Below are 25931 nucleotides of genomic sequence, written 5' to 3'. Positions count from 1 at the left end.
TGAGTGTCCCCACGGACGGGGCTGGCGCGGCCGCCTGGCGTCCGACCCCCGCACCGCCCGCCGCGCCGCCAGCCCCTCGCCTGGGAGCTCACAGGCCCGAGTCCCCAGACTCTCACTCCCCTCTCCCAGACGCTTCCCCCCAGACTATTTCCCTTCACGCTCCCCTCTCCTCCTCACCCTCACCGAAGATGGCCGTCCTGGTCGGAGAAGGAACGGAAATAGCGGAAGGCTGCCCTCGGTCAAGATGGCGCGGGCGGCGTCAGCGTGCGGGACTCCTGGCGAACCCGGCCTGCGGGCGCCCGAGCAGCTTCGCGCGCGCCTCGGGGACTCCCAGGCGGCGCGGAGCATTGTGGGGTGGCGGCGACGGCGGCGGGGCTGGGCTGGGTCGCGTCGCGTTTGGAGGGTAGGGGCCATGGCTTCCTGGGCCGCTCTTTCGCCCAGCATCGTGGAGTATTTCGAGGGCGAGGACTCCTACCGCTGCGGCTATTGCAAGAATGAGTCGGGCAGTCGCTCCAATGGTGAGCGGGCCGGCGGGCGGGGGAGGGCGTCGCGGCCTCGGGGGCTCCGCGGCCGGCGGGCGTCCTCGGGGGTCGCGGCGCCCTGGCCCGGGCCGACCGGCTCGAGCGACGCGCGGCGGCTGGAGCCCCCGGCCAGGTCCTTTCCCGAGGCGGGTGTGCGGAACGCGACTCGCGGTTTGGGCTGTGGCTGTCAACTAAAAATGGACCTCAGCTCTGATTCATCAGGGAAGCATCTAGGTGCTTATCCTTCACGCAGGTGCTCGGACGTGCGAGATAGTGATTGTCTCGCCGTGGCCCAAAGTGTGGAAACAGGTGTCCGTCTTCGGTCAGTAGGAGACGGTTAAATATGTGACAGCATGCCGTGCCAGGGAGCACTGGAGTGCGGTCAGTTCCGCTGGGGCCGGCGGATGCTGCTGATGTGGGATCGACCCCGATTTTGATTGTAGAATGCGGCGTGTCGGGTGGGCTATTTGTGTAGAAAGACGTGTGTGTGCATATGTGGGCATGGGCATCTGGATAAAATGTCTGGAAGAGCATACAAGACACTGGTGACCGACCGACCACAGGCGCTGCTGGCGAGGGAGCCTGTTTGTACAATGTGTATGAAAATTTTACCAGGTGCTTATATGCCTTGTCATTTCTCCACCCACTTCCAGAACGACGACAAAGCCAGCTTGTCGTGGTTCAGGTTTATTTCGGAAGACTTGTTTTTTGTAAACAAAACATTATGTTTATTTCCCGCTGTGTCGTGCATTGGCAGATACAAAATCTTTTTCAAGGAGTAGTCAGTCCAGCATTGTGGAAAATGGGATAACCGTGAAGATACAAATTTACGTAATTTCCATTTAAGAAAAATATAAATGCCCTACAGCAGGGGAATGATTTGGACGATTATGGTATGTCCATTTACTTATTAATTGAAATCGTTTATTAGATGCTTGCAGGTAAGAGGGAGCAGAATGTAATATAATGCAGTCATTAGGAGTGATGGTTATGAAGATGAGCTAACAGAAGAATGTTTAAGTGTAGGGTTGAACGGAGAAAAACAGGATGCAAATGACGCATGTGACATGATCACAGTTCTGGGAGGATAAAAACCCAGGAAAGACACACCAACTGGTGACAGTGGATGCCTTAGGGTATTAGAGATACCTCCCTTTTTCAGAATTTTAGTATTGTGACTACAGTATGTGTGTTATAAGCACTTTTTATTAAAGGTGTCTAAAGTGACTATTTTCATAGATCCTTAATTATTATTTCCCCAGTATTTTTATTTTTATTTATTTTTTTTAAAGATTTTATTTATTTTTCTGACAGAGAGATATAGCGAGAGAGGGAACACAAGCAGGGCCAGTGGGAGAGGGAGAAGCAGGCTTCCCGCGGAGCAGGGAGCCCGATGTGGGGCACGATCCCAGGAACCTGGGATCATGACCCCAGCCGAAGGCAGACGCTTAATGACTGAGCCACCCAGGCGCCCCTCCCCAGTAATTTTAGTAAGAGGAAATTGATTAATATAGATGTCCTTTGTTTAAAGTCCTGTGGAAGAAACCTGCTTTTACCCTTTTCACCTAAAGAGAGAACTGTAAATTTCCATTATATATATTTTAATTCTGATCATCTTTACCATAGGGCACCCCACCTATTAGGTAGGTTTTATTACTCCTATTTTATAGATGATGAATTTGAGGCTAATAAAATAACTCAGTGTTAATGAGTGCCTGCCAGGCTTCTGGACATTTCTGTTTCTGAATACCTCTTGTACTATTAAGCCTACCTCTGTCTATATACCTCTGATGCAGTTTGCTGTTTACAAGAGAAAAAATTTCTTTTAACATTAATTCAAATAATACCTTTTAATGTTTTCTCGTAGTCTTCCTTTTTTTCAATAATAATTGCATAATTATTCCATCATATGGATAATATCATAGTCCCTGTAATCACTTTTCTGTTCCTGGGCATTTCAATTACTTTCAGTTTTTATACTTAAAAGGAATATTGCTGTATACTTTTGTTCTATTTTCAATATCCAAGACTATGCTAAAAACATAAAAATCAGGAAAATTTATATGCATCAGGAAACATTTGCTTTTCAGTTCTTTTGAAGAGACTTGCTTATTAAATTATAGGGGATATTATTATGGCTTAAAAGTGTGATATAATCTGATCACAGTAAGGACCTTAAATATATGATGCCATAGAGACTATTGGCTAATCCTGAATTAAATATAATCACTTAGATGTGTCTGATTTTTAAAATGAAGATAAATATCTTTTCCATCTGTGTTGTATGTTATGTCAAACAAGTATGAAGTATGTGCAAACTTTCATTTCTCCAGTGTGAGCTAGATTTTTTTTTTTTTTTGCGTCAATATTCACATTTAAAGAATGCTTTGAATTAAAAAAAAAGTTTGACCTGCTATAATTAACATGGCACGTGGCACTTATTTTTTCAGGCATGTGGGCACATTCAATGACAGTACAGGATTATCAGGATCTTATAGATCGAGGATGGCGAAGGTAAAGCTCTTTAATACAAAGACACTTCTCTTGTTACTGAGGTTCTTCTTATAATTGCAAAATATTGTTTGCCTTTAAAATGTTTTCCTGTTTTTGGAAAGAGGTTTAAGAATTTTTTTTTATTGTATTTCTTTGTGTAGTGATTCTTTTCTCTCTCCTTTTAAAGATGTTTATTAGGAGAACTTCAAATACACATAAATGTAGAGAGTATGGTATAATGAACCTCATGTACCTATCCTCAGGCTAGGTACATGTTAACACTTGTTAACATTTTGCCAATCTTGTTGCATCAGTTCTCCTTGCTCCCTGCAATGGAGTGAATGTGCGTGTATCATTGTCACTCCCTTCCCCAATTTTATGGTATTTGGAGGTGGGCCTTTGGGAGGTGATTAGGTCAGAGGGTGGAGTCCTCACAAATGGGATTGGTGCCCTTGTAAAAGAGACCCCCGAGGGCTCCCTTGCCCTTTCTGCCATGTGAGGTTACAACAAAAATATGAACCAGGAAGCTTATCTTTACCAGACATAGAATATGTCAGCACCTTGGTGTTAGACTTTTTTAATGTTTAATGTGTTAGACTTCCCAACCTCCAGAACTATGAGGAATACATTTGTGTTGTTTATAAGCCACTCAGTCTGTGACATATTGTTACATCAGCTTGAACAAACTAAGATGTTCCCTCCTCCCCCACAAAATAATTTAAAGCAATTTCAGGTATCCTCTTAGTAGACCTGTAATAAATATATGTTTCTAAGAAAGGATTCTTTTTTCCTTTTTAATGTATCTACGATACCATTATCATCTTTTACACAATAGTTCTTTGATGTCATCTGTTACTTAGTTTGATTAGATTTTTTGCTTGTCTCAGAAATGTCCTTTTTTTTTTTATAGTTGGTTTATTTGAGTCAGGATTCCATTAAGGTCCACACTTTGCCTTTGATGGCTAAGTTTTTTTGGTAATTACCTTTTTATAGATGATTTTAGAATGTATAAAGTTCCTTATGTAAATATAAACAGTGCTAAATGTTCTGTGCCAATACTCCCCAAAAGACATGGGATTGAGCACAGCAAATAAAACTTCACACCTTTTCTTAAACTTAATAATGAGACCCAAAAGGTAGATCTAGGTTGGATGTTGAAGGATTTTGTATGCCATGATGAACTTCTTTTTTAAAAGGTGGAGGGGAGCCATTGAAAGCTTTTATGTCAGAATTGTGATGGAATTTGTGTTTTGGAAATGATCATTCAGATGGCAGAGAGGTATTTGAGGGGGTGATTGCAAAGGCAGGAAGACTCATTCCAGAGATCCCTGAAGGGTCCGGTTGTGACTTGATCATCTCATGACAATGCTGTCATCATCAGTGGCTATAGGTTAGAAGATAGATGGGAGGGGACAGACGTAAGGGGTACATTTTAGAAGTAGAAAGCTTGCTGATTGGATATAGGGGTGCTTTAGAGGGAGGAATCTGAGATGACTCCCAGGTTTCTGACTCAGGAACCGAGCTCATGTACGTTTACTTGGGCAGCCATAATAAAATACCACCGACTGGGTATCTTAAACAACAGGACTCTATATTCTTGCAGTACTGGAGGCTGAAATTTCCAAAATCCTGGTGTCTGCAGTTTTATTTTTTTCTGAAGGCCCTTCCTTGGCTTGTACATTGCTGTTGTCTTCTTGCTGTGGCCTCACGTGGTCCTTTCTCTTTGTATATATATCCCTAGTGCCTAGTGTCTCTTTGTATTTCCAGTTTCCTTTTCTTCTTCTTCTTTTTTTTTTTTAAAGATTTTATTTATTTATTTGAGAGACTACAAGGGGGGGTAGGGAGAGGCAGAGGGAGAGGGACAAGCAGACTCCCCACCCAGGAGGGAGCCCGATATGGGGCTCAATCCCAGGACTCCAGGATCATGACCTGAGCTGAAGGCAGATGCTTAACCGACTGAGCCACCCAGGTGCCCCCAGTTTCCTTTTCTTATATGCATAGCATTCAGATTGCGTTAGGGCTCATCTTACTGCCATTTTAACTTGGTCACCTCTTTAAAGGCCTTGTCTCTAAATACAGTTCCATTCTGAGGTACTGGGGGTTAGGGCTTCAAAATACGAATTTTGAGGGGACACGATTCAATCCATAATGTCATGGCTCTGCCACTAACTGAGATCCAGAAAGCACTGAAAGCATCAGGTTAATTTTGGGCTATCTTGTGCTACTACACGTGGAGCCCTCACCTGTGGATATCGTAGGCTGTGGCTCCCATCAGCGTCACCTCATCCTGAGCGATTTCCTCTGATTGCCTTTATGGTATTGAGGATTGGTGGTGGGCTGAGGCATGGAAGGACTGCAGGTGCTGCTGAGGGGGTGATTGAGGTGAAGAGGTTTGGAGTACACATATCAGGGTTTAGGAAAGAAAAGGCTGGACTCTGTCCTTGGTATGTCTATGTTGCAAGATTATTTAGGTTATGAAGAGTAACTAAATGTTTTTATGTTATTGGTTAGATTTTTACTCTAATTTTGTACTCCTGTACTAGTCTACTTTAGTACATGTGAGAAATGTGTAAGACATTAACAAAACTACTTTTTAATTTTAGAAGCGGGAAATATGTGTATAAGCCTGTCATGAATCAAACATGTTGTCCTCAGTACACGATAAGGTAAGAAAGAGGGTGTATATATAAATTTGAAGAGTATGTATAATTCTTCAGTGACATCTTGCTTTTTTTTACATGTTAATTCTCATTCTAGCTAGACTCTTTATAAAGAAGAACAATTGAATTATATCTTTTCTACAAACTGATGCTACATTTATACGTCATCAGTAGCTTTTAATAATACTATTTAATGGTTTGGGTGTAAATAGGATATGAAAAAGTATACTGTTTAGCAGTCTAGTCAATGATATCATGACATATTGTGAGAATATTAGAAAATACTCAAATTACTTTTAGATATCAAATGTTTTATAGAATTTAGCTTGGGGATTTCCACATTCTAGTGTATTGCTGGACACAGTACTCACATTGAAACAGCACTATAGGATCTGTAGAAAGAGGAGGGGGAGGGCTGACATTTAATCTGCCACATATATTTAGAGTCCAGTTTTCTTCATTGGAAAACTTAAACTAAAAAGTCTATTTTCCTACAAAGTGTTTGCTTAACCAGCAAACCCCAATATAACATGGAAGGATTTTCCCTTCTCAGATTATAAAGATCCTCCTCCCTTGTCCTCCTTGCCTTCCTCTTCTGGTAGAATCTAAGGAAAGTATGTTGCCATTATTAAGCATTTGTCTACAGTTTCAATATGAATATATTCTCTAGATAAAAAAGCAAACACAGTTGTATCCATCATGTTTTGGCTGGTCCTCACACCTCTTTCTCTTAGTTGCTCTTAATTTGTTTTGGGATTGAAGACTTTTGACAATCTGATGAAAAGTTACAGACCCTTTCTGCAGCCAAACAAAAGGGAGGGGGCATATAGGCAAAAATATGTAACATTTGCATACTAATTTTAGGATGATCTTGGGCTCCGAACGGGCTCTCACAGTTCCACTGATTCCTGGTTAAGAATCCTTTTCTTTTATCTAACGTCATAGGACTGGAGCAATAAAGAGAAAAGATGGGTGTCTGGTTTACTGAAATCATCTTACTAAGACAGCTATCCTGTCCTCTTGCAGTTTCAGTGGTTATGAAGCAGTGACATCCTCAAAGGCAGAAGTCCTTTTCCTTCAAGTAACAGTTTGTTATTGGATTATGGCCCAGATTCTGTTTAAATAAGTCTGGAGCTGATTTGCTAGAACCCTGAGAATTCTAATCAGAAAAGGTTTAAAAAAAAAAAAAAAAGGTCAATTTCAGTGGGTTAAAGAAGAAGACCAAGCCTCTATAATTTATTGGGTGCCTCTCAATGCAAAGCTCTGTTCCAGGTATATTGCTTTTATGCAAAGGGATTCGATTAACATTGCAAAACAAAATAATTATAAAATGTTAATTTTTTTTTTTTTGCATGAAATCAAACATTTCCTGAATTGTTATTCTTTACACAACTTCATTACATGTATTGATATTACAGAGTCATTTTGCATATTTACTGTTCTGGGTTTTTTTACTTTGTTTACTACAGTAGTTATAATGAGACCTAATGTGAAGTCAAGGCGATTATAACCTACAACGTAGCTTCTTGTTAGATGTCAGGGGCTGCCCAGTATGTGAGTATAAATGAGGATGAGCTTCCTTGGCTATGATTTTTTTTGTTTTTTAGTTTTTATTTTTATATAGAATTATATATGCTAGTAATTTAAAAATCAAACAATTCCATAAAGCTTACTTTGCAAAATTGCAGTCCCCTGAACCTCCCTATTTCTTTTTCCCAGTGCAGTCACTCTCAAATTTTTTAACTGATTTTTTTTTTTTTTTGTTCTTCTTTCTACCTTTAAGTGACATGCTTATATAATTACAGAAACCTTATCTCATTATCTTTGGGTTTTTCTCATATCTCTGGGTTTCTCTCTTTAAAAGGTAAGGATTCAACTTTATTTTTTCTCATTATCTCTAAATTTCTCTCTTTGAAAGATAAGGATTTAACTTTATTTCATCACTGTTGCCCTGTCACATTCAAGCTCCTTTTTGTCCTCATTGCCAACTTCCCAGCTCAGAAGTATCGTAATATTGGATGGTGTAGTCACTGTATCATGACCTATAAATATGCTATGTGGTCGAGCCATGCAGTGTACTATTGATTACATTTTCTTTCCTTCACAAGTTTTTGCTTTCCATGGAGTTGATAATTGTCTTTTTTGTTTGCATAGTCTTCTATGTACCCATCACCAGTCAATTTTAGAAATCCTCCCACAGTTGTGTAAATTTCCTCTTGGTATTTTTAGATGCTTCAGGTGCTCTATTACTTGTGTCCTCTTGATGAATATCTCTGTGTTGTCTTCTGACCTACTGTGATCTGGACAGGTTGTCTTTCCAACTGATGCATCACTGTCACCCTGGGATCTCTTTTTACTGCCATCTTGGGGATTCTCTTTGGGTCTCATGTTTTCTGTCTCCTCTGACCTCTCAGATTATTTCCTCATTTTAGTGTAGCTCATCTTCTAATAGCTTTCTTGAGAAAAAGTTTATTTTTTGAAGTACTTTTTTTAGACTTCGTATGTTTGAAAAAAAAATTTTTTTAAGAGAGAAAGAGATAGTGTGCTAGGGGGGATGGGGGCAGAGGGAGAGGGAGAGAGAGAATCCCAGGCAGGCTCCATGCTCAGCATAGAGCCTGACTTGGGGCTCCATTTCCACGACCCTGAGATCATGACCCTGAGATCATGACCTGAGCCCAAACCAAGAGTCAGTCAGACGCTCATCCAGCTGAGCCACCCAGGTGCCCCTATTTGAAAATGTTTTAATTCACCACTCAGATATCTAGTTTGGCTGGGCTATAGAAGTGTAGATTGGAAATAATTTTGCTTTAGAATTTTGAAGGCTTTGCTTCTGATTCTTGTTCCTTTGTCCAAAATGTTCTTTCCTTTTGAAAGGTTTTTTGTCCCCAGTGTTCTGATATTTCACGTCTGGTGGTGTGTCTTTCTGCATCCATTGCATACAGACTTAAGGGGCTCTTCTTACCTGGGGCCTCGTCCCATCATATCCTTCACTTCACAGAAATTTTTTTTATTATTTTGTTGATCTTCTTCCCCCCATTTTTTTCTTCTGTTCTTTTATAATGTCTTCATTCAGATGTTGAACTTTTAGAGTGATCCTCTAATTTTTTTTTCTCTTGTTTTCCATCCCTTTTGCAATATCTTTTGGGAAATTTCCTCAACTTAATTTTCTGAGTCTTCTGTTTAATTGTTTATTTCTTCTATTATATTTTTACTTCTGAGAGAGTTTTGGTTTTGGACTCTCTCTCTCTTTTTTTTGTAACCTCCCATTATTGTGTGGCTGTAATAGCTAAAGAGAAATAAGAGCGTGTACTTCTTAGGATATTTGTATTTTTAGGCTCTCCAGTGTCTGTGTAGAGGTTCTCCTTGAGTGTCTGGTGATTCTGACTTTCCAGGGGGGTAGTCTGGTCACATTCTGGAGAGAAAGTGCCCATGTTTGTGGCTGGGTTGGGAAATGGGTTGGAGGTTTCCACACTCAGTATGTAGACTTTCATTTAAGCTTCCTGTTTCTAGTACATTTTCATTGCTTTCCACTGTGCCTACATCCTCATGTAGGAGGCCCTATTTTTTACTCTTTCCTAAATATGCAGCTTTCTCCTGGGTTGTGTAGGGAGTCCTATGTGGAGTGGTGGAGGCATCAGACATCTAACTGCTTCCAAAACAGACTTTCAAGAGATCTTTCTATTTTTAGAATCACCTTCACTCTTATCTCCTGAGGTATCAGGTATCAACCAATCCCTAAAATTTGTAGGGTTAATGTAAAGAAAATTGGTTATCATTCTGGCTTTTCCCACTGTTGGTTTAGGATTTAAAATTCTTTGGTCTGCTAAGTCAGTTACCACTTGTGCATGTTCTGCCCAGCTTCCAGCATTTCTCCTCTTCTCTTTTTTTTTTTCCAGTGATTTATGCCTTTTTCTTTTTTTCTAATTCCTTAATGTAGTTTTAGTGAGATTTGGGGTGGGACTAGAGGCTACATCAAGCCCTATCTTTACCCAAAAATCCCGGGCATGGGTTTTGCCTTTCTGTACTAGACACTGCTCAGAACTCATTTTATTTCTTCTAGTTTGAGTTCACTTTCTAAATATTTGCTTTCCTAGGTGCCGACCTTTACAGTTTCAGCCATCAAAATCTCACAAGAAGGTTTTGAAAAAAATGTTGAAATTTCTGGCTAAAGGAGAAATTTCCAAAGGAAATTGTGAGGGTAAGATGAGTTGGGGGTGTAAAAACTCTTTACATCGATGTAGATTTCCAAGGTTGTCATTTTCGGTTATTAAGTAGGGGAATGGGTCCATACTGCAGTCAGGTAGTACTGTTCTTCTGATGGGGATTGCTGTTAGTGTTGCTGTTACTATTACCACTGGCCCAAAATTCAAGGATAAGGGGAATGCCTGTCAGGGAAAGTCTAGCCTCGGAAGAAGATGGAGGACAGTTTTAAAGATATTGTGATGTCTTGGGGTTTATTGGAACTTTAGTTTTCATAGTACTTTGACAACTCTTATCTTACTTGATCCTAATAGTACCTTGTGCAGTAAATGGGAAGTGGTATTACATTTGAGAAACAGATGCTTAGGTGCACCTTACACAATATTGCATAATCACTTTGAATCATGAGTAAAGCTCAGGTTTTCTGTGTTTGAGGAAGCCCTTCAGTAAATCTTATTGCCCGGAATTTTCTTATTTGTGTGATAAATTTTGAATTGAGAGTCAATTTCCTACAAGATAATTAGAAATATTTAATGAACTTTGGTTACAGATACTTTGCTTTTTCAGTTTTTTCAGTGTCTTTTCTTTTCCTTTTAAAAGTTTTCATATAGGCAGTGCCTAATACATGAGCCTAATAATTGGGAATGCTACCTATCCTTAGAGCTCTTTCTCACTTCTGCCATAGAAAATACCTAATCCTGGAAGCCTTCCATCCCAGTTTTAACTTGTTAATATATTCCCCAAGTGTGTTTTCATTGCCCACAATGTACCAGTCCCTGTTTTAAGCACTAGTGATACAGTGACCAGCAGGACAGGTAAGTTCTTCGCCTTCATGCACTCTCCTTAACAGACCAAGATTCAGGACAACCTGGAGCAGACTTGGCAGAGCTATGGGCAACAAAGAGGCGGGAAGGCTCAGGGGTGTAGAGGTTCAGGGGCAATTGGGCATTGGAAATACCAGAATTTTGGTGCAGCTCTGATTAGTACTGTCTGTACATAATCCGAAAAACTAAGTAAATTTTGTTAGTCAAAAATTTTTTTCAGTGGCTGGGAATCATGTTCTGAGTTTCAAAAATTAACATTCAGATAAGCTTTAAGGTGCCTTCCATTTATAAATTGATGGTTACCTGTCTTTACACATGGCTTTTACATTTGGTTCTCTATTTGACTTGTTTTAGGCTTCTAAATTATTTATTTCTGCAACTGAATTCGTAAGGGTGATGTAGAGTGGAAGGCTAGACAGCTATAACAAAGACACCAAACTGCAATGACTAAACAATGATAGAAGTCTTTCTTTCCTCATATAACAGTCCAGCGTGGGTGTTCCACGTTAGCCTGCAGCTCTGTTCCCCACCCCCCCACCCCATCCATTCTGGGACTCCTTTCAACGTGTGATTTCCAGTCACTCTGGTTTTCACTAATCCAGCCAGTGGGTAGGGTAAAGGGTCAAAGTTCAGGGTCACAAAATTCCTTTGAAAACAAGCGAGGCCAAATTGGGCATATCAGTTTGGTTATGTTCCACTGGTGGGAGCTTGGTCACAACTTGCAGAGGGACCGGGGGTGCATACCTTTGCTTGGGTGCCACAGTCTTAACTACGGCTCTGTTACTTTGGAAGCCAGGAGAATGGATTTTATGCATACACAGTAGTCTCTTCCACATGGGAAAAAGGGGGCATTGTTTTTTTTCCTATGTGTGTCTTAACTGTGTCAGATGGCCTAGCTGATGGACTTTGACTTCTGATTTGTAGATGAGCCCATGGAGCCCTCCATGGAGGAGACTGTTGCGGGTGACTTTGCGTTAATAAATAAATTGGATATACAGTGTGACCTTAAAACACTCAGTGATGACCTCAAAGAGAGCTTTGAGAGTGAAGAAAAGAAGAAAGGAAAAAGCCCAAAGAAAGAAGAATCTAAGGAATTAATTCAGTCACAACATATAGAGGAGAAGTTGGGCTCTGGTGAGCCATCCCATCCAATTAAAATGCACATGGTTCCTAAGCCAGGTAAGGCAAGTTTGCTCTGTGGCCATTTTAAAATCTTAGTGATTTTCTTTGTGTTTGGGATTTTGTAGCCCCTGGGTTCTCCCATCAGCTAAAAACATGACTTACGTGAAATCTGCAAAATAGATCCATATTTTGTATAATTTATTATTACCTGGATTTAGAATGGACAAATCATATCTTTAAAAACTGCTATGTTTAAAAATCCAGAAATTAAATTAGTTTTATTATCCCCAAATACAGATATTTTAAAAGAGTTCCATTTCTTCTTACTACCTTAGGACCCTGGAGGTTTGAGAATCAAATTTTTATCTGGAAAAGATGTGCTGCTAAACATTTTTGTTTTTTGTGTGAAGTGAGACAAAGTAAATTTTAGGTATTATGTTCAAGATACAGACATTAAAGTTCTCTAGTTTATCATTAGATTTCTTTATGTAATCATAATGAATTTTAGTTTAAAAATTTCCAAATTTTGATATTTAACTTCACCTTTAATAAGGTCAAAAAATTTTTTTCTATATTTTGTAAAAGAATTGGGTTATAAAATGTATACAGAATTGGGACACCTGGGTGGCTCAGTTGGTTAAGTGTCCAACTCTTCATTTCGGCTCAGGTCATGATCTCCTAATCCTGGGATCAAGCCCCATGTCTGGCTCTGGGCTCAGCACAGAGTCTGCTGGAGATTCTTTCTATCCCTCTGTCCCTCCCCCTGCTCGCGTGCTCATTCTCTCTCACATAAAGAAATCTTTAAAAAAAAAAAAGTATCCAACATTAAATGGGTTTATTATATATACATATATATGTGCATGCATGTGTTTGTATGACTTTTTAAAAAAATTACTTCATTAAATGTCAGTTTGGATGGTTATGCTTCAGTTCCTGAATTTGTTCTTATGTTTATTTATATAGAATGATCCAAAGGAGACATTTTTATTACTATTGTAGTTTTTCTTATCTAAATCATGTTAACATACAGAAAACTGTGCATTTGCATTTTCCTTGAATAGTTTTTCTTACGAAGGCTTTCATGGCGTTTAAGGGGTTGCCAACTGAGATTTCATCCTAATTAGTAAGAATAGTCTAATGAAATGTTCTGAATGATTTAGATAATTTCTTTCAACTCTTACTCTCTTGGGTGATAGGGTCAGTTCGTTTATTATTTTGTTTATTGTAAATATTACTTAGAGTTTATTAAATTTTAAAAACCTTCATTTTGGAAACATAGACCATTATAATGAACTTCCACGTACCCTGCTCTTATGTGACACTGTTACTGATTCATGATGGGCACTCTTGGGTCATTGATACTCATCATCCAGTTGTCCCCGCCCCCCCAGTACTATATTGAAGCAAATTCCAGACATTATATCATCCCATATGTCAGAATGGTTCTCTAAAAGATACGAACTTGTGCCTACGTAGCTCAGTCAGTTAAGCATCCCATTCAGGATTTCAGCTCAGGTCATGATCTCATGGGTCATGAAATTAAGACCCGACTTGGGCTCCATGTGCAGTGGGGAGTCTGCTTGAGAGTGTCTTCCTCTGCCCCTCTCTCCACTCAAGTCTGTGAATACTTTCTCTTGCTCTCTAAAATAAATACATCTTTAAAAAAAAAATAAAAGAACTTTCAAATACATATTCATACTCCCACCATTACACCTAAGTAAGATTCCTTAATGTTACTGAATAGTCTATGTTTAAGTTTCCAATTTTGTTTGCATCAGGATACAAATACAGCCACATATTGTAGTTGGTTGACACAATTAGAAAACTCTCTGTAGATCTGTAGGTTCCTTCCATCACTCCCACTTTTTTATTTGCACTTTGTTTGTTGAAGAAACTAGGTTGGTTGTTCTGGGTTATTTAATTACATCTGCAGTGCAGTTTAACATATTCCTGTACCTGCCTATAAACTGATTGTTGGATCTAGAGATTCAAGATTAAATCAGACCAGATTCAAGATTAAATTGTATTTTGTTTTTTGGTGTTTCTGGTTTGTTTGCTTTTTTGGGGAGAGAGAGAAGTCTTAATCAGATTTGAGTTCAAATTATTTATTTGAGGATAGGTGAGGTTACTTCATGGGTGGTGGGATGTTCTTTCAGGAGACACATAATATCTGGGTACCTCTCTTTTTTAATGCTAATAGCCATGGATCAATGCTTAGTGCCTAAATCCATTGATCCATTAGATATTCTAAGTCTGTCATTCATTTTTCATTTACTAGCTGGATACTTCCATAAACAGAACCTTCATCTCATCTGTTTGTTTCCCATAGAACTCATAGCAAAGGCAAGAGGAATTCTTGATTATTGCATTTTATTTTCCATCCTACAAAATAATTCTTCTAACAATGACTAATTTCTTCCTTCCTTTCCTTTCCTTTCCTTTCCTTTCTTTTGTCTTCCTTCCTTCCTTCCTTCCTTCCTTCCTTCCTTCCTTCCTTCCTTCCTTCCTTCCATCCATCCATCCATCCATCATTGTGAACTCATGGGTCTAAACACATTGGCTATGTTTTAATTCTCTGTCCTGTGGGAATTTCTCTAAGTTGGCTTCTAGGGTTTTTTTTAGGATAAAATGGTAGTACTCTTGGCAGCTTCCTATGACATGATGCTCCTGGATCATCTTGTACAGCCATTTCTCCAAGGAGTCCTGGTTTCTTTTAGTGGAAAATGGTATTTGGAGATCATCAACTAGACTAGATGTGACCATTATGGCTACTGGCTTGGTCATTGGTTTCTAGGCTTTTTCAATGAACAGACGCAAGGGGTCATGAGAGGTCATGTTGATACTTACAGTTCAAATTCAGGACTGTCATATTTTTACATGTTTGTTTGACATTTGGATCTTCTTTCTTCCACACTGAGAAACCTGGTTCTCAAGGACACAGAGAGTGGTAGAATTAGAATTGGAATATTGCAGTTACCCACTTGCTTTACCCTACTGTACACAACAGTTTAGAAGAACAGTACCAACCTTATCTTCAGCAGTGTGATTACTGAAACCATAAAAAAGAGTTTGCAGGTATTTTCCCCTTAGGATATTTCTCACTAGAAATGTAAGACAGTTTTAAAATGTAGGAATCTTTGGATTTTCTCTGAAAGCATTCATTTCCTTTTTATTTTAAAAATGTTAAAAGTAGGGCGCCTGGGTGGCTCAGTCGTTAAGCGTCTGCCTTCGGCTCAGGTCATGATCCCAGGGTCCTGGGATCGAGCCCCGCATCGGGCTCCCTGCTCGGCGGGAGGCCTGCTTCTCCCTCTGCCACTCCCCCTGCTTGTGTTCCTGCTCTCGCTATGTCTCTCTCTGTTAAATAAATAAATAAAATCTTTAAAAAAAAAAAATGTTAAAAGTATATTTCCTGAAACTTAATTAGAAATTATGCAGGTCTGTTGAACTCTATTCAAAACTCTTGGGACTAATCTGGGATCCTTGAGTGGTTTGAACCTCTGTGGGTGCAGGGTTGGTATGGTATACTGATTTTATATTGATCTGCTCCTGTTCTTTTGAAGGATCTTATTGATCTGGGGAGATCTTTATCCCCTAAGTAAGCTGAAATCCTAATTTGCTGTCTATTTCAGTTGATAATGTGATAGTACATATGTGGAGAGTAAAGCAAGCACGATAAGGATTGCTTAGTCCAATGAATTAATTAGTGTAAAGCTGGTCTCTCATAAAAATGTTGAAACTTGTTTCTCAGTTCACTGTAGTTTTATAATTTGTTCATAGTTTTAAGACTTTGGTAGGGAATGTAGTTTTGAGTAACTTTTAGAAAATGCAGGATTTTTTTTTTTTTTTTCCCTTATTACCATTTATGGAGGACCTGTATAGCTAAAACATTGTAGGGATTGGTGGTGCATATAATAGCTAATGATAATAGATAACCTTAATTAAATAATAGGTATTGTTTTGTTTTGGTTTTTTTTTTGAAGATTTTATTTATTTATTTGAGAGAGAGAGAGGGAGAAAGAGGGCATGCATGAGTAGGGAGGAGGGGCAGAGGGAGAAGCAGAGTCCCCGCTGAATGGGGGGAGCCGACGCAGGGTTCAATCCCAGGACTCTGGGATCGTGCCTGAGCCAAAGGCAGATGCTTAACCAACTGAGCCACCCAGGTGCCCAACAGTGGGTATTGTTTTATGAGCTACATACGTGTTAACTCATTTAATCCTCATAGAGCTCCATAGGTAGTACTGGTTATTATCTTTTTTGTATGGACAAGGAAACTTGCCCAAGATCATCTAGCCAGTGACAGAGATGACCTCAGGCAGCCCATGTCAGAGTGTGTGCTCTTAACCAAATGCTCTTGTGCCTCTCAGAGCAAATTTGAGGAGACAGGTTCCCAGGACAAAGAAAATTCATTCTTTAAGGCAATAGAGTAATGGTTAATTATAGAATCAGTCCTTTGTTGCCTGGTTATTAGACTTATTCAAAGTCTGTTTTTATACGTAAAGTTTGTTTTTTATTGGAAAAAATGTTAGTGAAGTTGTAATATGATTTTACTATTTGTGAACTCACTATTTTCTCATCAGATTTGTTTGGTTTTTTTTTAATAAGATTATTATTTGTTTGAGAGAGCGAGCGTGCATCATCAGGGGCAGAGGGAGAGGGAGTATCCCAAGCAGACTCCATGCTAAGCATGGAGCCTGACCCGGGACTCCATCTCATGACTCTGAGATCCTGACCTGAGCAAAATCGAGAGCCAGACGCTCAACCAGCTGAATCACCTGGGCGCCCTACAACAGATTCATCTCTTTTGACCAGCTTTTGGTCTCTGGCAAGTCCCTTAACACCGTGGGTCTTGATTTTCTTTTCTATAAAATTGAACTTGCTAGTCTTGTAAAACTTCATATTGCTGACTTTTATATGATTTGTAAATACTGTTTTAGAATCTTAAAATAGCATTTTTATTTTGTTAATGACTTTAAAAAAATTACAAAGGTATGTTTATTGTTAGAGAATTTGGAGAAAAGAGAACACTGCAAGAAAAAAAAAGCAAAAAAAGTCCTTTCTCTACTTCTAAACCCATGTAAAATGACTGTCATGTTTCTTTCCAGGCTTTTTTCTAAATATTTTTCATGTGTCTATTTATACATAAGTGGAATTATTTTTTAACCTTGTGTAATGACAAATCCCTGAAAATTCCTAAGCATTTCTAATGACTGATATTCTGTTGCTTAGCTGTTTTAAAAATTGTATAATTATTCTGTTATTGGGCATTTAAATTATTTTGAAGTTTTCATTTGTGTTCGTTATTTGCCTCTCTTTTTTTTTGCCTCTAACTCTTAATGATCTTCTCAACATCAAGTCCTTGAAGACTTTTTGGTAGATGAAAGGGCACTCACTAAAGTTCGTGGTTTATTGTAGCTAAAATTTTTATATCTTAAAGGCCTTTCAGTTTGATATTTGCTCTTTTAATTCAAACAAAACTTTCATTAACTGGAACTGAACAAATGAGACCCCATCCAATTGTTAGATGGAGAGACACAAATACTTTCAAGTAAGCAAGGGTATTTTTTCATCAAAAAACCTGCCAGAATGTTTTCTGGGGTCGGTACTCATTTACACCCAGGTCCTAAGCATGTATTTATGTCACCAGTGCTTTGAGAGAAATGTCCCTCAGGAATGGGATGGAAATACCCGTGTCCTGTAGTAGAAGATATTTGATTATGTTTTTTTCAACTTATAATATAAAGGCAGAGAAGTGGATGAATATTAATTTTTTTAAAAATTTTCACAGTAAGAGCTGTGTGAAGTTTCTGTGACTATTTACTTTCTTTGACAGTCCCTACTTCTGAGATAGAATTTTAAGATCAACTTAGAGCTCTACACCAGAATCTTCTGAAACATCTACTTACAAAGCTAATCTAGCTATTGGAACTCTTTAGACTTAATTCTGTAGAATCTTTGAGACTTTTGGGGGAAAAAAACATTTCTAGAGTCAAATGTGATTGGTCTAATATTTTGCAATTGTTTTTAGGCAAAGGGGCAGATTTGAGTAAGCCTCCATGTCGGAAAGCAAAGGAAATCCGGAAAGAAAGGAAAAGGTTAAAACTCATGCAGCAGAACCCAGCTGGAGAACTTGAGGGTTTCCAGGCTCAAGGTGAACCACCATCTTTGTTCCCACCAAAGGCTAATAAATCCAACCAGCCCAAATCACTTGAAGATTTAATTTTTGAATCTTTACCAGAGAACGCATCACACAAGTTAGAGGTACTTTGGAGGGTGTTTTGTTTTATTTTTTTGTTGTTGTTGGTACCTTGATTATTTTCATTTGAGGTTATACTAAGTTGATATTTTGCTGTTTAAATAATGGGAAATTAAAGTGAATTGGGATGGAGTAGCATTTGTATTTACTAGGTTAACTGCTATTTGACAAAAACCTTTTTTTTTTTTTTTTTAAGATTTAAAATAAATACTTCAGGCAGTTTGGCTACTAAAGTTGTGAAGATAATTCCAGTTTTAGCATGTTACTATGTAAGGGACTCTGGCTTTTTGTATCCCTTGATTGAAATTTAGTAGTTAAAGTGACAAAACATACTATTTAAAATTTCACTGTTAGCAATTTTGGTTAGATTGTGAAGGAGAATAGATCACACCAGGAAAATCACTGTTTTATCCATTCTAGTATCCTGATCTTCATTAAGGCAACAAATGGTAGTACATATGCGAGCCAGCAATTAGGAATTAACTAAATAGTACTAAGTTGTACTACTTTAATCCTCTCTCAGTAATTCTCTCAAACCTCTGTAGGCATAGTATGATTACTTTTAGAGTATTCCTATTATTTTTTGTTTACATCCCAGATTAAATCTACATTCTTCAGTATTTGGTGTTTATACATTTTTTTTCCGAAACATTAATGATAATGATTTTATTATATTCTCATATCTCATTAATAACTGGTCAGCCTTTGAATTTGTAGCTTAATACCATCTAAGGGCTTTGCTAAGGATCTGATATTGAAAATTAACTTTAATGCAATCTAAACCTTAGGATCATATATATTATCAGACATAAGTCTTAACAACTTTGACTATTGTAATTCCTTAACTGCTCTGATTTTGGTATTGACTTTCTTCTTCTCAAATTGTAAAGAGAATTGAACATACTACTTAAAGTATGTAATAGCAGTTCTGTAGTAGGCAGCTTTTACTTTTTTTTTTTTTTAATTTTATTTATTTATTTGACAGAGAGAGAGACAGAGAGAGAGCACAAGTAGGCAGAGTGACAGGCAGATGGAGAGGGAGAAACAGGCTCTCCGCTAAGCAGGGAACCGGATGTGGGGCTCGATCCCGAGACCCCAAGATCATGACCTGAGCCGAAAGCAGCCGCTTAACGGACTGAGCCACCCAGGCGCCCCAGCAGCTTTTACTTTTTTAACATAATGATACCTTGGATGGGCAGAGACTTTTTGTCCACCGTATATTACTCTTTCTTTGCATAAGAATTGCTTCTTATGGCACACGTGAAAATTTTCCAGTTAGCCCTTTTATTATACTGCATTCGATTTTCTGTTTTACTCTTCTGTTTTGCTAACACATTTTAACTGGTTAGTGAATAATCAGTGTTAAAATAAATGTTCACCATTACTGTGCAGTTACTGTTAACTCATCCTTATTTTATTTGTGAGGAAACTAAGGCACAGAGAGGTAAATTTATTTGCTTGACCAAGATGGTGACATTGAAAATTTGAGTAAAAGAAATCTAACTTTAGGGTCTTCATTCTTAACTATGCCATGAAATAGGAATACTTTGTGAGGGTTGTCTTTCACACTTACAAAAACAAAATCTGTAAGTTTAGAGTTAGGAGTGATGCATGAAGAGTGTCTAGAAAATATATTCACATTTTTAGTTTTTCTGAATGATTTACTGAAGGTGAGTTGCATACAACTAGAATTCAAGAGTATTTATTTGTGTTTGTGTCTTGAGTGCCAGAAGTATCCTGCCATTTTACAATAGAGTCAGTCTTCCATAATTCAGTCATAGATCTTAGTCTTAAGAGTTTAGACGGGATCCTCTGCCTTTTTAATGAGTCTGTAAGTTGGAGAAATAACTTTTTAAAAAAATTTACTATCTTGTTAATTTTTAATGTTAAAATATTATCGTATGTTTATGCTTTAATATTTGTATGGAAACTTTTGGTTCTTTTTGGGTGGGAGTAACTGTTAATGCATATTCTGTGGAATAAATAAATTAATTAACGAACATTGTTTTTTAACTCCTTCTGAAGGTGAGGGTGGTGAGATCATCTCCACCAAGTTCTCAGTTCAAAGCCACATTTCAGGAGTCTTACCAGGTCTATAAACGTTACCAGATGGTTATTCACAAGGATCCACCTGATAAACCAACTGTGAGCCAGGTCAGCAGGCCAAGTGTAATTTTTCTGTGCAAATGGAACTTGCCCCTCCATTTGATACCATTGTATTATAACTTGATTTATTTGTGGTACATTTTATTTATATTCAATTTGCAGCATATCTGCAAAATGATAGGAATGTGGAGTAACGGACATTCTGAAAGTGCAAATTTTACCTAGGACACGTTAAGTGCCAGTCACGTGTAACTGCAAAGTGGAAAGTAACACGTAAAATGAATTATCTTTAAAGTCGCTATGTCTGGATGTATTTATCTAAAAATTAATAATAGAACTCTAAGATAAAATATTTATGAGGAAAAAAGCAAAAAAGGCTTTATATTTTTATGATAGGCATACTTTGCACAACATGGTTAATAGGCTTTATCTCCATTTAAAAGTCATGTATAGACAGAGTTCATGACAGCTAAATTATACACAACTGAGTGGGACTAGAAAAGTAAGATAGTAGAATTTTTTTAAAGATAATAGAGTATTTTAATAGAAGTTCTCATATGCTTGTAATTTTGTAAATCAGAATATCCAAGAAAAATGTGGAAGGGGAAAAATCTTAAAACAATACTAGTAGAGGGGACAAAAGTAGTGACCACTACCATGAGCAATAGTGTTGACTCTGTGCATAGAACCACAATAGGTGGAAAGGGTAAAAAACAAAAGAAAAATAAATTGTCCTGGCCCTTAGGAGTTAAAAATTCTCCTAAGTGTTAGTATAAAGTTAGAGCTTTAGGCTCTGGGCCAGTCAGCACGTTCCAGGGTTTATTTATTTCATGAAAAACTCCAGCGCTGAGCTTTGGAAGTGGATTTGCGGAGATCTTACTCTAGCCTCACCTTCAGAAGCACATCAGCAGGTAGAGATGTTTCAATAGCATTTGCTTGTATTTTCCTTGCTCTGAAGGTGAGGTTAGTACCTGTCTCCTTTGAGGACCCAGAGTTCAAGTCGTCCTTCAGCCAGTCATTTTCTTTATATGTCAAGTATCAAATGGCCATCCACCAGGATCCGCCTGATGAATGTGGGAAGACTGAGGTACCTTTTGTGAAACGTTTTTTCCTATCTCGATGAGGTTGTCTATGAAGAAGCATAATATAGAACTTTCTTTTGCTCTTTCCTTATTTGTTAAGTAAAGCTGATGATCCTTTTCAGTGTATGTTACTAAACTTTTGTGAAAACAAGTCCTACATGTGAGCATTTAAGTCCCTCAGAAAAAAGGATAGGTTTGTATTCAGGGTTCTCAGAACCTGCGTAGTGTGTGTACGTGTTCAGTCATCAGGCTGAGTCAGCAAACACCACTGACTGCTGCTTATGTGCCAGACCAGACCATGGGCCACGGCACAAAGGGAAGAATCTCTGCCTCTGAGGAGCTGATAATCAAATGGGAAAAATGGACCAGTGAACAAGGATACCTTAACAAGAAGGCGGTGGAAAAGAATTAAATATGTTGAGATTATATAGACTATCATTTAACAAGCATTTACTGAGGGCTTATATTTTCCAGACTGGAGAGATCTAGATGAATGAGAGATTGCGTAGTTGTCACAGGAGGGATATATTAGAAGAAAGGTGCCAACAGATGCAGAAGACTTAAAATTTGGATTTGTTTGTTTGTTTTAATGACACAGACCGTGTTAGGTTAAAAGAGAGTAAGACAAGAGTTAATGCTGTATGTTCCCTGAGAGAGGGCTGACTTTCAGGTTTCCCAGAACCTTACTGGGTCAAGTGTGGTCTGCAGACCAACAGCATCCACCTGGGATGCAGAATCTAGAGTCCCACTTCAGCCCTGCTGAATCCAAATCTGCATTTTGAATTAGGTCTCTGGGCAATTTGAATGCCCATTCCAGTTTGGGAAGTGCTTCCATAAGTTCCCCATTGAGCCATGCAGCTGTGGATGATAGTGTTTACAAATAGTAAGGAGTTTGCCAGATGCAAAAACCTCCCTTTGATATTCTCAGGGGGTCTTACTCCTGAACATTACTCCTTCCTGTTACCCTGGAGATTTTGGCTTTGTGCTGCCTGCCTACCAGGTATGAATGGTTGGGCCATGACACCAGGCCATGATCTGATGTGTTTACTGGGTAAAGATTACTTTCCTGGAACTTCACCCACTTAGGCTTCAGGCCTCCATGGAGTCCAGTCCTGCAGACTAGTCCATTGCTAATGGTGTTCACAGCCTGATTGTGGCAACAGAGGGGCAGGCAGTTCCAATGCCATTAGGGTTAGCTATTGGATTAGTAAGTAGGGGAAGTCAGCTTAGTATGGGACTGCAGGTTAAGGAGGTTTTCCGAAGGAGGTGACTTCTGAGCCAAGTCTTAAAGGATAAGTAAATGTTTGTCAGGCCAAAGGGGAAAAGGGCATTCTTGGCAACAGGACTATATGTAAGAAGTATAAAATGCCACCTATGGAATATTCTTGCTGAAGAAACTGAACCTGAATTCTAAGCTTCTAGATGGAATAACTGGTTTACAAAAAATATGAGGGATAAAGGATTATTTAAAATGATACCTGGGCACTTCTGTAAGACAAATCTATAATAAACAGTGTTTTTTAAAAAAAGGAGGGAAATCTCTAGATTAAAAGTTATAAACTTTAAAAAAATACATAACTACAGTACCATAATCATGCCCAGCAAGCTTAACAATAATTATGTCATCTCATGCCTAGTACATGTTAGATTTTCTTTAGTTGTCTCAAAAATGTCTTTTTTTTAAATGTCTTTTTATAGTTGGTTTGTTTGGATCGGGATTCTTGTAAGATCTATACATCCCATTTGGTTGAACATCTTTTAATTTAAAATAAATTTCCCTCTTGTTTTTAATAGCATTTTTAAAAGAAACTGGGTTGTTTGTCGTAGAATTAATTTTGCTTCTAATGATACTTTTTGAAAATGTAAGCACATATACATGTGGTATCTGTGTGTGTGCTTTTGTGTGATCTCTCTGTATATATGGTGTGTGTGTGTGTATGTGTATCTCTGTGTGTGCATGTTTTACAACATACCAGTACATACACATATACATGCACATGTTTCCCCTTTATTATACAGACATACTATACTTGGAGGTCACACAAGAACAATATATAGAGATCTTCATTTTCTAGCTGCTGAGTACTTGCATGGTTTCTTCATTCTGACCTTTACTGGTGGCTATTTGGCGATTTCTAGTCTTTTACCCTTTCATAGTGTTGCAGTGAGTACCCTTGTACATAGAATTGTTTGTATTTTTGTCACTGTGTCTTTGTGATAAGCTTCCAGATTGCTGGGTCAATTCCTCTCCAGAGGGATTCCTCTTCACAGGGGTTGTACCCTTTTGTAGCCAGCAGTCTATGTGAATGCTTATCCCTCCATGGCCTTGGTCACCGAGATTTTATAAGAATTGTGAGTTTTTGCCATATACATGCAAATGAAATTTATGTCATTTTAATTTTCATTCCTTTTATTATAAATGAAATTGAGCATGTTTTCTTATGTTTAAAATCCATTTGAGTTTTATCTTATGTGAACCATGTGGTCATAGTTTTGCTTGTTTTCCTAGGAGTACTTTTTTTCTTCCATTTCTTAGAAACTGTTTATATATTAAGGACCTAAGCCCTTGGGATAAAAGTTGCAGATACTCCTCTTTAGTTTGTCATTTATCTTTTTACTTTGCTTATGGTGTTTTGCAGTGCCAAAGTTGATTATTATGCCATCAAATAATCAAGGGGCCAGAATTTGCAGACCTTAAGGTCTTGGACTTTAACCTTAATAGTAATAAAGAATGATTGAAGGATTTTAGATAGTGGAGCTGGAGAATTCCATTTAGTTGTTAAGAAATGTGTTAGGACTTGAGAGGCAACAGAAAGCAAAGTTGAATTGATTTTTTTAAAGAAAGGATTTATTTGCGTATATAACAAAGAAGTTTTGGCTTCATTAGATCTCAGGAAAATACCATTAGTGCTTCTTGCTTGTGGTCTCCCAGCTTGCTTTCTTTGTAAGGATTGAATCTGACTCAGGCACATGGTGGCAGAGATGAATACTGCCAGTTTAAGGTACGTTATTCTCACAGCGAGTGATCTCAGCAAAAAATAATGTGCACTTCTTTTCTTATTTCAGTAAGAAGTCCCAAGGAAGGTACTGATTGGCCCAACTTGAGATACATTCTTATCCCTGAACCAGTCATTGTGACTGGAGGATGGAGAACTCTGGTCATGTTTGGATCACATGCCTCACCCAAGAGCTTAGGTGGAGGAAGGTGCTTATTTGAACCACATGTTTTAAGAGGAGTAGATGAGTGGTTCCCACAATAATGTTGGCCAGGTTTTATTTAAAAGTGGTGAGACTTGAGGCAGAGCCAGTGAGGTATGATGGACTTGAAGTCATACTGGTAGGAAGAGGATGGTGAGGGTACAGCAGACACTTTGGAGGTAGAGTTGATGAGGATTTGGTGTTTGACTTGAAGGATGTTTGGGAGTTGGAAATGGAGGAGAGGGACGAATCCAGATTGATTTTTCGTTTCTGGCTTGCATGGCTGGGTAGATGATGGTGACCTTATCTGAGATAAGAAATACAAGAGGAAGAAGAATTTGTGCATTTTGGGACAGAAAATGAGTTCTGTGTCGGCTAGGTTGAGTTTGAGAAGCCTGTGGGATAACTAACTGTGGGAAGATACTAATCAGAAACCAGCATCTGGAACTTAGCATCTGGAGAGGCTTCAGGGTGGTGGTCTGTATTCAGACTTAAGGTATGAATGAGGCTTCCCCTCCCTGCGACCATGGGGCTTGAACTCACAATTCTGAGATCAAGACCTGAGCTGAGATGAAGAGTTGGATGCTTAACTGACTGAGCCACCCAGGTACCCTGATTGAGGCTTTTTAGAGAAGGCTTTGTATTCTTCTGTCTGTGTGCTAGGTTATGTTTTCTCAATTTTGTTATATATTATGGGACAACTCTAATGTTTGGTGTAAATGATGCATACTGTAGGGTAGTAATCCATACTATAAAAGTGGTATGTATTTTTTTAAGAAAAATGAACATGGCATTTAATTAAAATTCTACAGTAAATTTTAATTTGAGCCATTCAGATTTCTATTTCCTTTTGTATGCAGTGAAGTGTACATTTTTGATTTACATTCACTGCTGTCAGTACTGAACTCTGGGTATGTGATTTGACCATGTGTTTAAATAGAAATATGTAATGGATTTCTTTACTATAGCAAAATAGCTTTGCCTTAATGATCTATTTTATAGGGTCACATGCTTACAGAAAATTTGTACTGGTGAAAATGATTTTGACAGAACAGTACTTTGATATGATATCATGCAAGTGAGTATGGCTTGGTAAATATTATATTGGGTTTGATAAATCCTTTGACTTTGAGATCATCCATAGCGTTTTATTTACCTGACATCTAACTGAATTCGTACAGTTTTCAGAGACATATGAAATGATAGTTTTTCTTATAAGCTGATTTGTCTGTCATCTCTCTGAATATGGTTTCTAAGAAATAAACGTAAAATAATACCTTGCAGGTCAAGACCCTGCACTATGCTTTTTTTTTTTTAATAACAGCTTTATTGAGATATAATTCACCCATTTAAAGTATGTGATTCAGTGGTTTTTAGTACGTTTACAGTTATGCAACCATTATCACCAATGCCAGAACATTTCATCATCCCACAAAGAAACCCCATACCCATCAGTAGTCACGCATTTTTTC

At 38.3% G+C, this 25931-nt stretch overlaps 2 protein-coding genes across 34 annotated transcripts in view; one reads left to right on the top strand and one right to left on the bottom strand.

Moving 5' to 3' along the window:
- The window catches only part of LOC123846922 (uncharacterized protein C10orf120 homolog), a 43199-nt gene extending 42880 nt beyond the window's left edge, over positions 1 to 319 (bottom strand). For 6 of the 12 annotated variants that reach the window (XR_008506405.2, XR_010412606.1, XR_006791399.3 and 3 more), the window contains exon 1: positions 178 to 309. The gene's annotated coding sequence lies outside the window, so the exon portion shown is untranslated. Of the gene's footprint in view, positions 1 to 177 lie in introns of all 12 variants that reach the window. The other 6 variants (XR_010412603.1, XM_054508438.2, XR_010412605.1 and 3 more) reach the window with 5 other exon arrangements.
- Positions 1 to 25931, top strand: part of ATE1 (arginyltransferase 1) — a 175134-nt gene that overhangs the window by 299 nt on the left and 148904 nt on the right. For 14 of the 22 annotated variants that reach the window (XR_010412601.1, XR_010412602.1, XR_010412600.1 and 11 more), the window contains exons 2-8: positions 2972 to 3035; positions 5618 to 5680; positions 9769 to 9872; positions 11623 to 11877; positions 17846 to 18078; positions 20099 to 20227; positions 21138 to 21266. Coding sequence is in view for 19 of the 22 variants with exons in the window: in XM_064595355.1 (XP_064451425.1) it covers positions 2972 to 3035; positions 5618 to 5680; positions 9769 to 9872; positions 11623 to 11877; positions 17846 to 18078; positions 20099 to 20227; positions 21138 to 21266 (977 nt within the window). In the remaining 3 variants the exon portion in view is untranslated. Of the gene's footprint in view, positions 1 to 384; positions 519 to 560; positions 756 to 2971; positions 3036 to 5617; positions 5681 to 9768; positions 9873 to 11622; positions 11878 to 17845; positions 18079 to 20098; positions 20228 to 21137; positions 21267 to 25931 lie in introns of those variants that run through there. The other 8 variants (XM_064595354.1, XM_045878993.3, XM_064595353.1 and 5 more) reach the window with 6 other exon arrangements.

Source organism: Mirounga angustirostris, unplaced genomic scaffold (genome assembly GCF_029215605.1).
Source record: "Mirounga angustirostris isolate CCGP_5_RB_7025 unplaced genomic scaffold, mMirAng1.0.hap1 SCAF_6, whole genome shotgun sequence".
Lineage (NCBI taxonomy): Eukaryota > Metazoa > Chordata > Mammalia > Carnivora > Phocidae > Mirounga > Mirounga angustirostris.
The sequence above is the reverse complement of the archived record's forward strand: the minus strand, read 5'-3'. Positions and strand labels throughout refer to the sequence as shown.